Consider the following 12,861-nt stretch of genomic DNA (forward strand, 5'->3'; position numbering starts at 1 on the left):
TCAAAGACATGCTTTTGTTTTGAAAATCCCTACCGGAATCATTGCTGTTACTGCAGCTAAAGCTGTGAGCTAAAGCTAACAAAACTGTACTCCTCGCCGTGAAAACTAAACTATTTGTTTTAATGTGTCGACATTGGTGTTGTTGGTGAAGAGTTTGTCTTTCAAACTTCTGTTTTAAGAAAACAGGTTGACTCTCCTGGGGAACGTGGTAAGGCATCTTTCAACAATGTTTTCATTTGGGTTTCATAAGTTAGCTGCAGCTTGCTAACAGACAGTAGCTTCAGGTCTGCACTAATTCATCGACGCTAGTTATGAAAAGCATAAACACTGGTGGTGGGAGTCTTGATGTCTGATCAGAGTTGATTCTTATTTTCTGCCATGTGTGCATTAATGGCATCACATCCATCAGAGAATAATGAGTTATTTTTTGGTGTTTCAGATCACTCTGTGTGTGCGTGTGTGTGAGTGAGTCAGTGAGTGAGTGAGTGAGTGTGAGTGTGTGTGTGTGTGTGTGTGTGTGTGTGTGTGTCACCTTCGCTGTGGTCCTCAGTCCTCTCCTCAGTCTCTCTGGGTGTGGATGATACTGGCTCTGTGCCAGTCCTCTGTAGATGAAGATGTCCCTGGCCCAGCGAGTGCTCCTTTCCTGGATCTTTGCCCTAATCTTCCTCATCATGCTGGTCCTCAAATTGGACTCCAAGATCCACTGGAATTGGTTCCTCATCTTCCTCCCTGTCTGGACCTTTGACACCATCCTAATCCTCATGCTGATAGTGAAGATGGCAGGGCGCTGCAAGCCAGACTTTGACCCCAGGGATGGCGAGCAGAGCCTAAAGAGGAGGCTGTGGTATCTGACAGCCCTGCTGCTGAAGCTGGCCTTCTGTCTGACACTGTGCTCCCGCCTGGAGAGGTTCACCAACATGTGGGTCAGCGTGGTGTGTGTCCCTCTGTGGGTGCTGCTGGGTGGGGCGCTGGTGGAGCTGGGACACAGTGTTTTCCACTACAGGAGGGACTGAACCGGAAAGGGACAAATCAGGACAAAGACTTTTTATACTGAAGCATCTCTAGCTATGAATTCACCGATCTGATCCACTGGATTGGTATCAGAAATGACACTGACCTTATTAAGCAGACTGTGTATCAGCCATACATGACTGATCCACATTAAACACTGTTTCTTTGTCGATGTCATTATGAAATTCACCTTTTCTGCTATAAGCTTCATAAGGTTGCCAACAAAGCAGGCCCCAGTGAGTTCTACACAGTGTAGGAAACAGGTTTTAAATATGAGAAATGAGCAGTACATTGTTTTGGCATTCACATTATTGCCTTCTGGCTTGATTTTGGGTAACAGTAGAAAAAGAAATGATGACCAGTTTTACGCTTCATTAAATGTTGGTTTACATTTCACCTCTTCACTTCTATGGAGAGAGCACACACACACTGTGTGTACACACACATGCGGTGTCCAATGTGGTGTCTGTGTGACACTGACACTAGCAGTGTATTTACAGTATGAGATCTGCACTAGCATGCACACCATATACCTGTTTGTGGAATCACTGTTGCACAGTATATCACTATTTGAGCATTTCTGTAATGCAGTAAGCAATCTCACTTCTATATTTCTACTCAGTACCCATCCCAGGATGTCCCTCTGTTGACACAATTTGAATGTGAATTCAGAACTTTCTTTAACTGAATGGATTAAAAATGTCCTTTGCAATGTGCAAAGACAAATTTACATGTTTAAAAAAAAAAAAAAAGTTACATCCCTGTGAATGAAAACTATATACATAATTATCCTGAATGAAAAGTCCATGCTGTTCCCTAAATCAACAGGGTTTATCCTCTGAACTGTGGCAATTTTAGGACATCAGACTCACCTTGTTAAGCACAGCTCAACACTGTCAGATTCAACTCAACATTGTAAACTGTGCTTTGTCATGCCTCAACATCTGTTAAGCTTGAGCTGCACTTCATTCTTTGGTATTAATTTGGCAGACACTTTTTTTCCAATGACTTACAATAAGTGCAACCTATTTTCACTGTACTGTTTAGCTGTGGTTGGCCTGTTATTAGTAAAACCTGTGCTTTACCTCTACGACAAGTCAAAATAATCTGATGTGAAAGGCACATTCCAACATGACATGCTACCATGGCCATTTTAACTTGCTTGCAGTCAGCAAGTGAACAGTGATATTTAGCACATTAGTAATCTATATTAGCATCAGATATCTGGGAACATCTACAGATATCTTGTCTTGGACTGAAGTGATGGAGTGGTAATCAAAGACAAGGCAATCAATCCTTCAGTGATGGACCAACATTGTCATCTCTAAACCCAAGCTGCTGAAGTAGCTGAAAAGACAACTATTGAAAGCTTGATTGTATGAAATGCAGGAGAGACATTAACATCGACTAAGTCAATATTTTGAACCATTTATTGAGAGGTTCTGATCAGAGTATAAATCACACTACCAAGTCTTATCTTAGGAAATAAAATGTATTTACAACAAAATTTTCACATACATTGGTTTCAAATAAAAACAGACAGTAAATGATATAAATAAGTTCTATGGAAAATAAAACTTGTCTTACAAAAAATATATGCAATTTCTGTATACATTTTCTCACATTGGTGCTAATAACATCTATACTGTACAGTTTTGGTACATACAGTATCATTTACAGCCCTGTGTGAGTCAAACAAAGTCCAGTCTGAAAACAACTACTTGCTCCGAATTTGGAGTGTTATAATCAACAAACCCCATCGACTAAAGCAACATGGCAATGAGAGGATTTCAGCAGGAGCTCTGTGACTTGCTGACATGTTCCAAACAGTGAATGTTGGTCATTCCTACAGCAGGGAGTAAGGATGGTTGTTTTCAGATTGGCTAGTCCAGTACCTAAAATAGGTGCTTTAAGAGCGAAGCTAAGTAGTGCACAGGCACTGACACACGGGTCACATAACATTTTGTATAGAGCCTACATACAATCGCTAACAAACGTGAAGTGAGCTACTTAGCTTACATTCTTAGGCACTGTTAAAATACTTGGAGAGTGCATCCTCGTTTCATTATTTCACTCGAGTAATGCGGCTGTGTCTGCAAAGGAATGGAATGCACCCGCTCATCTATTACAAATTAGAAAGAACAGTTCGTGTCTGAAGGAAGGATGCATTTTCAAATATTTCAACAAAGCCTTGGCGTAAGTTGTACAGTAAAAAAAGAAGACTAGACATCAAGACATTCATAGTAAGAAGTCCTTCTGTGTTTGGGGTGTGTGTGTTTTCAGGGGCTGTTTTAACGAGTGCTGCTGGGGCCGAGTGTCCTGTAGGGGTGTGGCAGGTTTTCCCTGCACTGAGTCCCTTACTTTTGGTCCTTTAGAGGGCACAACTGTCCGACTGTCAGATCCAGGCTTAGAGGAAGAACCTCGAGAGTCACTGTGTTGGTGGGTCTTAGGTCTACTGTCTGTGAAGGAAAGGGCGAGAGTTTGGTGAGCCTCCATCGGCTTAAAGAGGTCAAAGGTGATGAGTGTCCGTGGTGGCTTGTGTTCTGGTGGTGTAGGACCAGAAGAAGACTTCTTCCTTTCGTCCTTACTGCTGACGTCCTTATCCTTCTTCCCGTCTTTCTTAACCTGAATGTTCGAAGGTTTGGGGGTGCCCGTCTTCCCGTCCTCTCTCCCTGACTTTGCCTGCACTCCCTGCGTACTTGACGTGTTGCTCTCTTTCCCCTCCCTGTTGCCGCTCTTCTCCTTCTTCCCATGTGAAGACTTGTGTTTATGCGAGCAGGCATCTCGAGCCTCCTCTTTGTCTGGCCGCAAGTGAGATGCTGCCTGTGTGCCTCCCCTGTCTTTATCATGCTCCCTCTCTCTCTTGACATGGGGTTGTGTCTTTGAGTCCCACTCCTTGGCCCACTTCTCATCTCTCTGAGCAGGCAGGGAAGTTTGAGAGGCTGTACTGCCCTCTCTTGTCCGCTCCTCGTCCTCTTTTTTCCTTATCTGTGGCAAAGGCTGCGTTGATGTACTACCCTCTCTTCCTCCCTCGCCCTTAACTTTCTCCTGCTCTCTCATCCTGTCCTTCTCTCTGTCCTTTTCTTTCCCCCTTTCCTTTTTATCCCTCTCCTTCTCTTTACTCCTATCCTTGTCCTTCTTGTCCTTAGGCCTTTCTCTTTCATCTTTTTCTCTTTTTCCTTTGTCCTTATCCTTTTTGATTGGTGGTGGGTTATAAGTGGTTGTTATACTATCTTTAGTTTTCTCTTTTAGACCTTGACCTGGCAGAGTCGTCTTTTGCTGCCTCTCTACCTCCACATCATTCTCCTTCCTAATGTGCTGTAGTGTCTTAAAGGATGCACTATCCACTTCACCCTCCTCATGGCCCTTCTGCAGTGTCTGGTATGTGTCTGCACCTCTATCTCCCGCTCCCTTACCTTCCTCTTTCTCATCTTCCTCGGCTTTGGGTTCCATTAGTGTATGGGTGAGTAGACCTTCGTCTCTCTCCTTCTTGACAAAAGGTACAGAATGTGCTGTTGACAACTCCTTCATGTCGACTCTGTTCTCTTGCGCTTCCTCCTTGAAGATCTGTGTCGGAGTTTGTGAGAGCGGCCCCTCCCCTCCCTCATTGTCCTCTTCCTCCAGCTTCGTCACTGTATGTACAGCAGGGTGACACTCCTTCCTTTCTACCTCCTCGTCTTCCTCCTCCTCTTTGACATGAAGTGTGACTTCTGTATGTGTACACTTCTCTCCCTTCACGTCTTCCTCCTCCTCCTCCTCCTCTTCCTTCTCTTCATGTTGGTGATACTGTTTGAGCCGGATGTGCCAAGCCAGACTGCAGACAGCAGACACAGTCTTGAACTGGTGGACAACTCCTCTGGGGATGAAGTAGATGTCATCGTGGTAGAGCTGGATACGGGCGTATCGGATCCCCTCCCTCCGTAGCTGGTTCAGCTTGGCATCATCGATCCACTGTACACACTGTGGGGGCAGTGACAGGAAAACATGAGATTCAGTAATTCCACAATCAAATGAGCAAATGTGGAAATATTTTAATTATTGCATGGTAAAAGAAAAGAACAACTAATGTACTTCACGGCCTAACAGTATTATACTGGAGAATTCCTCTCCTCCAAACAGATTACCCAGAGAATATAGTATGTGGCATGTCAGAGAAAAGCTCTGGCTTTTCTTTTGCATTTAAAGCTGCATTACTTGTTTTTTTGGCCACTGTGGGACTATGCAACAAGCTATAAACACAACACTGACACATTAAATATGACAAACGTTAGTATAAAGTCGACTTTACAGATGCAGCCAACATGGAGCAACATTTGTAGTATTTCTGCTGACATGGCGACTGTAAGGCCAATATTTCGCTCCTGTCAGGGATATCTCTCTTTTTAGCTGCTAATTGCTGGGAACCAGGCTGATGAGAATAGTGCGCGTACACCAAAACAATGGGCTGAAAGACATTAACAGTCCGCAGAGCTAAGGGAACAGCAACTGGGTGATAATTCTGAAAATTGCAGCTTTAAAGAGTGTTTCACAAGCAGGTATCAAGTTGTGTTTGCCGTGTACTGCTGCAGATTAATTAATCTGACCTACCTGAGACAGCGGGGGTTCATGGAGGTCCAGCTGTAGTCTCATGACCACATCTGGGAAATCTCCGGCGTGGAAACACACAACATCTTTGGTGATCCGGGCAGGAGCGTCACTGCTGTAATGGCATAAACAAAATCCTGTTTCATTGGTCTGAGTTAAAATCTGAACACAACAAACAACCAGCAACACAAACTGTGTTTCTCAGACATTTGTTTTTATTGCTTTGTTATTGCTTTACCAGTGTGTTCTGGGTAACACAGAAGTCAGGTTATATTTTATGCAAAAGTGTGTGAGTGAGTGAAAAAGACCCCACTGTGTACTCACTCTTCTCCACAGCGTACAGCCTTCAGCACCCCTACAGCAGCAGTAGTCTGTCTCTCGAACCCCTGACCAATATGATCAGCATGGGCTCTTGTCCGGTCCTCAAACAGCATCTCCCGGGGCTCACTGGCTCTGGGTAGATACTGCAGGTTCTTTATCTCATTGGTGGACCTAAAATATATTTATTTACAACAGTCAGTAAAGTTCAAGGCATGATAAAGTACATGTACATAGCATGTGCAGGTAAGAGATAAAATGTTTACTAAAGATGTGGTTTTGCTATGTCAGCTCTACTTGAAACTAATTGAAGAAGCTGGTGAGACGAGAACACCTGTGCACTGGTACACATTTACAGACTAAATATCTACACACACACCTTTTCCTTTTGAAGGGTGACTTTGGCATGTCCGCCAAAGGGATCATCTGTTCTCCAGGTCTGACCCACATGATGGGGCCGTCGTCACTCTCAGTGGGGCTCTGCAGCCGCAGACTGGAAAACGTTCCCCAGGGAAGAGTCCGCTGCAAAAACACAGGGTGTGAAACTTCAAATTACATAATGACTCACAGCAATACACAGGGAAAAGTAAGGCAGATGTTCACACATCCTCCGGCTGTAGGGGTGAGTACTTACACAAACATGATAAAAAACACTAACCTCCAGGAAAGGAGATTCCTGTAACATGCTGATGAACTCTGGGAAATAGTCTCCAACCTCTTCATCTACAGCCCCGACCAGACTGACCTGCCGCATGGCCCCGGCACGGTATGTTCCCTGGGAATATGTCCGCTTCACCTGCAGCAGGGGACCGCAGAGGAAACAGATTAGACTCTCATCCAACAGGTATCAATAAAAATAACTATAATAAATCTACAACAAAAACAGCATGTAGTCTACTGCCACTCAAAACTCTTACATAACACATAACATTAGTGTGCACCATCCTTAAATAAAGCACTCATTAAGAGTACCATCAGCATTAACAGAGCCTTAAATACTAAGATTTAGGTCGTAAGTAGAGTACTAGTCATCATGGGAGGCAAATCTCAACACAGCAGTGAACAACACCAGCTACCGTCACTCTGAGGAATGAAAGACTGTCTTGCAGAGAAATTAGTGAAAAACCAACTGAAATTTTCAGTTACTGTGGATTATACTATCAAATCTAGAAAACAATCGTCAAGGGTTCAGCTGAGTGAACGTGTCCACTTCAACATTGTGAAGGGGATTCTCTAGGGACCTCTATGATCATTTTGAACATTTAGTTAACTATGCCAAGAGGGTTACATTTTCACCCCTCTGTTTGTTGGTTTGTTTGTTTATCAGCAGGACTAGACAAGAAGTGCTGCACTGATTTGCACCAAACTTGGGGGATGGATGGGACAAGGGCCAGAGAAGAACCCGTTAAATTTAGGTGCCAATCTGGTCAAATAGGCTGATCCAGGAATTTGTTTTAATCACTTTCCTTACTTTCCTCACACTCCGGAAATAATATACAGATCATATTTATGGCGTTGACATCTATGAGTTTGTACAATGTGGTATAGATCCAGATAATAATCCGATCTGGTGGCCTTGGCGGACGTATGCACATTATGTGTTGTATTGTAATAATGTAATGTACTGTACTGAAGATGTACCTTTATTGTGTTTAAGTGAAGGCAATGACATGAGCTTGTGTCCACCACTTGTACCTCTAATTACGTGGTATTAAGATATAACTCATAAGAATAAATTGGAATTTAAAAAAAAAAATTGATTAAGTAGTAAAAAAACATGACATATAAATACAATATTAATAAACACTCAATGATCACATCGTTAGGTACATCTCTACAATCTAATGCAACACAATACAACAGCCCTGCTATAACATCTACCCTTACAAAGCTTATAATGTTCTGTTTTTGGTCAGAAATGTGTTAATTTAGTTTTATTGTATACTGTATATGTGCAATATACATATTAAAAACAGAAAGCTGAGGTCATCTTACAAGACTTTCATCATATTGACTTTAATCTGTTTCCTTCTTGACGGAGGTTTTACCTTCCTTGAGGTGGCACTGAAAGAAATATGAGTTCCTTTTCTTCATAATTTACGGGCTTTTAAAACAAAATGTAATTTGGTTCATAAGTTGCATGTGACATGGTGTCCACCGATCTCTGGCTTTTTCTTCTTCTTGAGGCCTTTTCTAGATTAGTGATGACGACAACAGTGGCACTGACTGTGTACTTGTATGCATTTTTTGTTCTCATCACTCCTGCCAAGGAGGTTATGATTTTCACCTGTGTCTGTTTGTTTGTCGGCAGGATTACGTTAAAAGTACTGAAACCAATTTACACCAAACTTGGCGGGGGGATGGGGAATGGACCACGGAAGAACCCATTACATTTTCTTGCCAGTCCAATTTCTCAGGATTGTTTGGCCTTGGCGGAGGTATGCACTCTACTGAGTGCCATCCTAGTTTATTGCTGTAGTTTTCTGTATTGATATTATTCAATAAGCCAAATTGCTAACATTACAACTTTACTCTACTGTGTATACATACACAGCAAAATAGTGACATGTCTTACATGTAGAATGACAGGAGGTACAATCGACGATGCCACCCATGAATGGAAGTGCACGGTACGAGCCAAGTTATAATTTTCAAACCATGACCAAAAACAAACTGTACCAAATGGTGCATCCATGTTACAGTATTACTATGTTACTACAAACAAAACTGTACAGGCAATTCGGTGTTACTATGTAACAAAAGTTATGAATTACCAGCAAAACAGTACAGAGTATGAATACGAAAAACTGTATGATCTGTATTAAGAGCTGCATCACACTGCAAGTAGGAGATGTGATAACGACAGTGGGAACAAGAGTTTGTGTTTGTCTTTTGACACCAGATACCGACTCAGTTGATATTGCCCTGTAAGTGTTTACTTGACTACCGCCAAGGTGTTAACTGTGAAAAAAGGCAGTTGTTCATAATAATGTCTGAAGAGCCTTACTGAGGCAGAGTAATTTCCAAACAACTTCTTTCAAGACTCCCAAGTCTAAATGTCACCCTAGGTCAAATAATCCCAAGAAGCCTACGAGAAGGGTCTTTTAACAGATGAAGAAAAGTTTGCACTTTGAAACCAATTCATATTTCATCCACTCTGGAATGGGTGACGTTCAAAGGACTGACTAGACACCTCTTCATTGTACTCTCTGCAGACCTCCAGCCCACTGAATGCCTTTGACGTTTGAACATTTGACAAACAGTGAAAACATTTGCCCTGGATACCCACCATCTATACATGTTGTTGCTGTCAGGTCAAGTGTATTTGACTCTATTTATCATACAAAAACTTTGATAAAAATTGTTTAAAAAGAAAAACAGCTAAATCAAAACATGCTGCTGCATCACAAGACACTGTCTGAGAAGCTCTAAAATGGTGATTCTCAAAGTGAGAACTGAAGACCCCCGGGGTCTGGGACACACATCCCGGAGGAACAAAACACTGAGATAAAACTATGCTGTGTTATTAAAAAGCGCATATTTCAGTCTACTGAACCAAGCTGGGCAATAAAATACATGTAATAATGTAGCTATTACTCCCACGTGTAAGCTTAGTGCCGGTAGAAACTCTGTGATTCTGACACATCATGTCAGTGTAACAGCGAACGCAGTCATGATTCTATCACTCACTTAACTCGAGGAGCATTCGCCACTGTGGCTTCATAATTTCAAATTGAACATAATTAGATTTTTAGTAAACGTTAACATCCTTATTTTAAATTTGAAAAATATAATTTAACAAACAGCTGTCTCAGGTGAATTAGACTTCTTATTCATGTCGAGCAAGGTGCAGCAACTGTAAGGATGCAGCCGTTTATGGCAGTTATAAATAGATGCTCAGTAATTATTGATAAATAATTTAAAAAGCAAGGTCCTGTAACTTCTACAGATATTTGTGCCCCATTATGAGAGTTGATGTTAATATATTTCTAACACATGCACAGGTGGGAAACACTAACTGTGAATGTAAAACTGGAGGTTTCTGTTGAAACTAAACTATTTCATGAAAGGTTATTTCTACAAACAATCGAAGATAAATGCTTTATAAAAACATTATTTATCTCAGACTGAGCAGTCTACACTTGTATTCATAATATAATTTTATGATCTGTAAATGGCAAAATCCTTTTTATATCTTGTCAAATTAGAAAATAAAAGAGGGTCAAATACATTTTCTTATCTATTCAGTATGAAAGGAAAGTAATAAAAAAGAAAAACAAATCAGAAACTATAACAAAAAAAATTCAGAAAAAAATCAAGTGAAAGCAACTGTCTGTGAACGCAGACCCAGTCGCTGTCACTTCTACAAAGCATACAATAACATTTTTGAACTCATATATAATTAAACTTTCTACAGGACAACCTTCAGAGGCTGACATGAAAGCACAACTCCAACTGAAAGTGTCATAGTCACTATCAAGCCACTCGAGCTTTTCTAGAAACCAATCATACGTGACAACAGATGACGTGACACACACCATTAGGGCTTACAGCGCCACAAGAGAACCTGGATGCTGAAACACTTTGAACATAGGAGTAAAGACGGTCCATTGCAGCGTGAACAGGTCTATCCATAAACAGCCTGGATAAAGACTGATGTACAGATAACCTTAAAACTTTAAGAAACTGTTGATGTGCTGTTTCAGCTTGTGACAGTTGAATCTGTGCTGCTCACACCTCCTGACAACAAACTGAAACTACACAAAAACAAAGTGGATAGTTCAGCACGCTCTGGCACACAGAGCCTTCATACAATACAAAACATTAATCTCACCTGAGAGTGGAAGTTGACCATGGTTGTGGTCTCTATGTCCTTCTTCCCAAGCACCTCCATCTTCACTGGTGCGTTGGGGAACTTGTAGGAGAAGTAGTCCAGGAAGTCTGGGAGGTAGGACGCTGCTCCATGGATGATACCCATCACAAAACAGGCAGCCTGGGCCTCGTCCTCACTGAATGAGAGGGTCACAAACTCCTGGGCGAAGCGCTGTATCTCAGCCGGAGACAGAGAGGAGAGCTGCTCACTGTAGGCGTGCACCACAGACGCTCCTCCGTTGGCCTGCTGCTCGATGTGGATCAGATGACCAAACTCTAGACCGGGCAAGCCTGGCGCTGGAGTGCAGTGGAGCAGGGAGTTGTAGCCCAGCCTGTCCCTGACCATGGAGGAGATAGAGGTGGAGGTAGCAGCAGTGACAGGAGGATCCTGATGGTGTTGTTGTGGAGCAGTGGTGGTGTGGAGTAGACCGCTGCCATCGATGCTGTTGTTCCCATTAATTCGACTGAGGAATTCAGGCAGACCCAGAGACACTCCTGAACACACCGTCTGGCATGAGCGATGATACATTTTGGGTGGGCTGTACCTCTCCTTCACCCGCTCCCCATCTTTGTGCTTCTTTTTCTTCTTCTTCTTGAGTTTCTTCAGCAGGAGGTCTTCCTCTGAACCAGCTTTGGGTTTCTCCTTAGGCTCTGTGAGAGAGGATAAGAATTTTTTTTTTTACAGATCAGGTATTATGTTGTGCATCATTAAAGACCTATAATTTGTAGCTGACATGGAGATTTCAAATAACAATTTAATATAGTTGGGGTTACACCTGAACTTCAACTTTGTGTAAAATTAAGGGCATTTGGCTATGTTTTAATGTACCTGTAAATTAATGCGTGTTTAATATTTCTACTTTGCACAAACTTTAAATTCTCTCTCTAAAAAACGAAATCACATTTCCCTCACACATTCTGACATACTGTTTAATATTAGGTATTTAATCAAACTGGATGCATCTACTATGATTTGACTTGTTTTCTACTAATACAAGAGCAAAGTTGGATCTCTAAGTCACACCTCTAAAACTGTATGTGGGTAAAACATTTTAAAGAAGCTAATGTGATTCAAAGTTAAACCCCGAATAATGAAAAATCACTTTTCACCCCAGCTGATCAATGTTACGTCTGATTCCTACCTTTCTGTGAAGAAATCACTTCTCCGTTTTCTCTTGCAATGTCATGTACAGGTGGCAATTTATGATTCTTCCACTCTTTATTCTTCTTCTTCTCTCTGTCTTTCTCCTTCACACGATGATCTGAGAGTAGAGGAGAAAAAAAGAGACAGGGTAAAGTGAAATGCTGTTATATTCAAGTCCGGAGACATTACTGATGAACAAACATTTCCACGTGTATAAATCCCCATCTGGGCCTAATAAATACTGGGGCCTGCGGTAGAGCAAATTATGTAATAATTCAATAAATCATTTTATTACAGTATAAGGAGTAGTAGGCTTTTTAATGAGATGGTAACCTGGTTGAACACAGTCATGGGGTGAGCGGGCTGGCTGTGCTGTCCTACCTTTCTGTAGCATTTTCACGTCGCCGTTCTCGGTCTTTGTATGGCAGCTAGCTGGGCTCACTCTCTCCACACCCGCGGCGGAGCTCCGCTGCGCTTCACCGCCTTTCTCCTTCTCCTTGTGCCGTTTCTCTTTCGCCTTCTTCACTTTGAGAGGCGATGCGAGGAAGTTGCTGATTTTGAAGATTTTCCGAGCGGGAGTCGCTGGCCCCGCGGCGGCGGCGGAGTGGCTCGCCTTGGCCGGGCCGAAACTCCATTTCGCTGGGCTCCCACAACTCTGCTTCCCGTTGTGTTTTTCCCCTGCGCACACCTCTCCGTTCAGTTTCCTGTGCTTCAGGCCCTTCTCCTCCACCCGGACCTTCTTGGGGGGCGGTGGGTAAATGTCGCTGGAAGACTGCGGTCGGCTCTCCGGCGGCCGCTTGGCTATCAGGGGTTTGGGGGAATTTGTTTTGCTGTTTGCTGCGAAATGCATGGAGTCCACGGACTCGGCCATCTTGGAAGTTTCTATTTTTTACGGTCGGACGTAAGTGGTGCGTGAGAGCCAGGCCGGGGGC

The 12,861-nt window shown here is 42.6% G+C and overlaps 2 protein-coding genes across 2 annotated transcripts; one reads left to right on the plus strand and one right to left on the minus strand.

The window, feature by feature from the left end:
- Positions 1 to 49: 49 nt before the first annotated feature.
- tmem60 (transmembrane protein 60) lies at positions 50 to 2,606 on the plus strand. The gene is made up of 2 exons (XM_056387345.1): positions 50 to 208; positions 440 to 2,606. Exon 2 carries the CDS (start codon positions 609 to 611, stop codon positions 1,011 to 1,013), a length of 405 nt encoding a protein of 134 aa, XP_056243320.1. The 5' UTR covers positions 50 to 208; positions 440 to 608; the 3' UTR covers positions 1,014 to 2,606.
- LOC130176314 (lysine-specific demethylase RSBN1L-like) lies at positions 2,428 to 12,800 on the minus strand. The gene is made up of 8 exons (XM_056387327.1): positions 12,311 to 12,800; positions 11,928 to 12,047; positions 10,748 to 11,436; positions 6,572 to 6,709; positions 6,293 to 6,435; positions 5,920 to 6,087; positions 5,599 to 5,710; positions 2,428 to 4,971 (listed from the first exon to the last, which is right to left on the minus strand). The coding sequence occupies exons 1-8, from the start codon at positions 12,798 to 12,800 to the stop codon at positions 3,250 to 3,252; spliced, it is 3,582 nt and encodes a 1,193-aa protein (XP_056243302.1). The 3' UTR covers positions 2,428 to 3,249.
- Positions 12,801 to 12,861: the final 61 nt, after the last annotated feature.

Source organism: Seriola aureovittata, chromosome 10 (genome assembly GCF_021018895.1).
Source record: "Seriola aureovittata isolate HTS-2021-v1 ecotype China chromosome 10, ASM2101889v1, whole genome shotgun sequence".
NCBI lineage: Eukaryota > Metazoa > Chordata > Actinopteri > Carangiformes > Carangidae > Seriola > Seriola aureovittata.

Excerpts from the sequence above, each read along its gene's own strand:
- LOC130176314 (XM_056387327.1), bottom strand. The coding sequence starts at position 12,800 with ATGGCCGAGTCCGTGGACTCCATGCATTTCGCAGCAAACAGCAAAACA. Across the intron at positions 11,437-11,927 it reads AGTGATTTCTTCACAGAAAG|AGCCTAAGGAGAAACCCAAA; the intron begins GTAGGAATCAGA and ends CCTCTCTCACAG. Across the intron at positions 6,710-10,747 it reads TGGTCAACTTCCACTCTCAG|GTGAAGCGGACATATTCCCA; the intron begins GTGAGATTAATG and ends CCCCTGCTGCAG.
- tmem60 (XM_056387345.1), top strand. The coding sequence starts at position 609 with ATGAAGATGTCCCTGGCCCAGCGAGTGCTCCTTTCCTGGATCTTTGCC.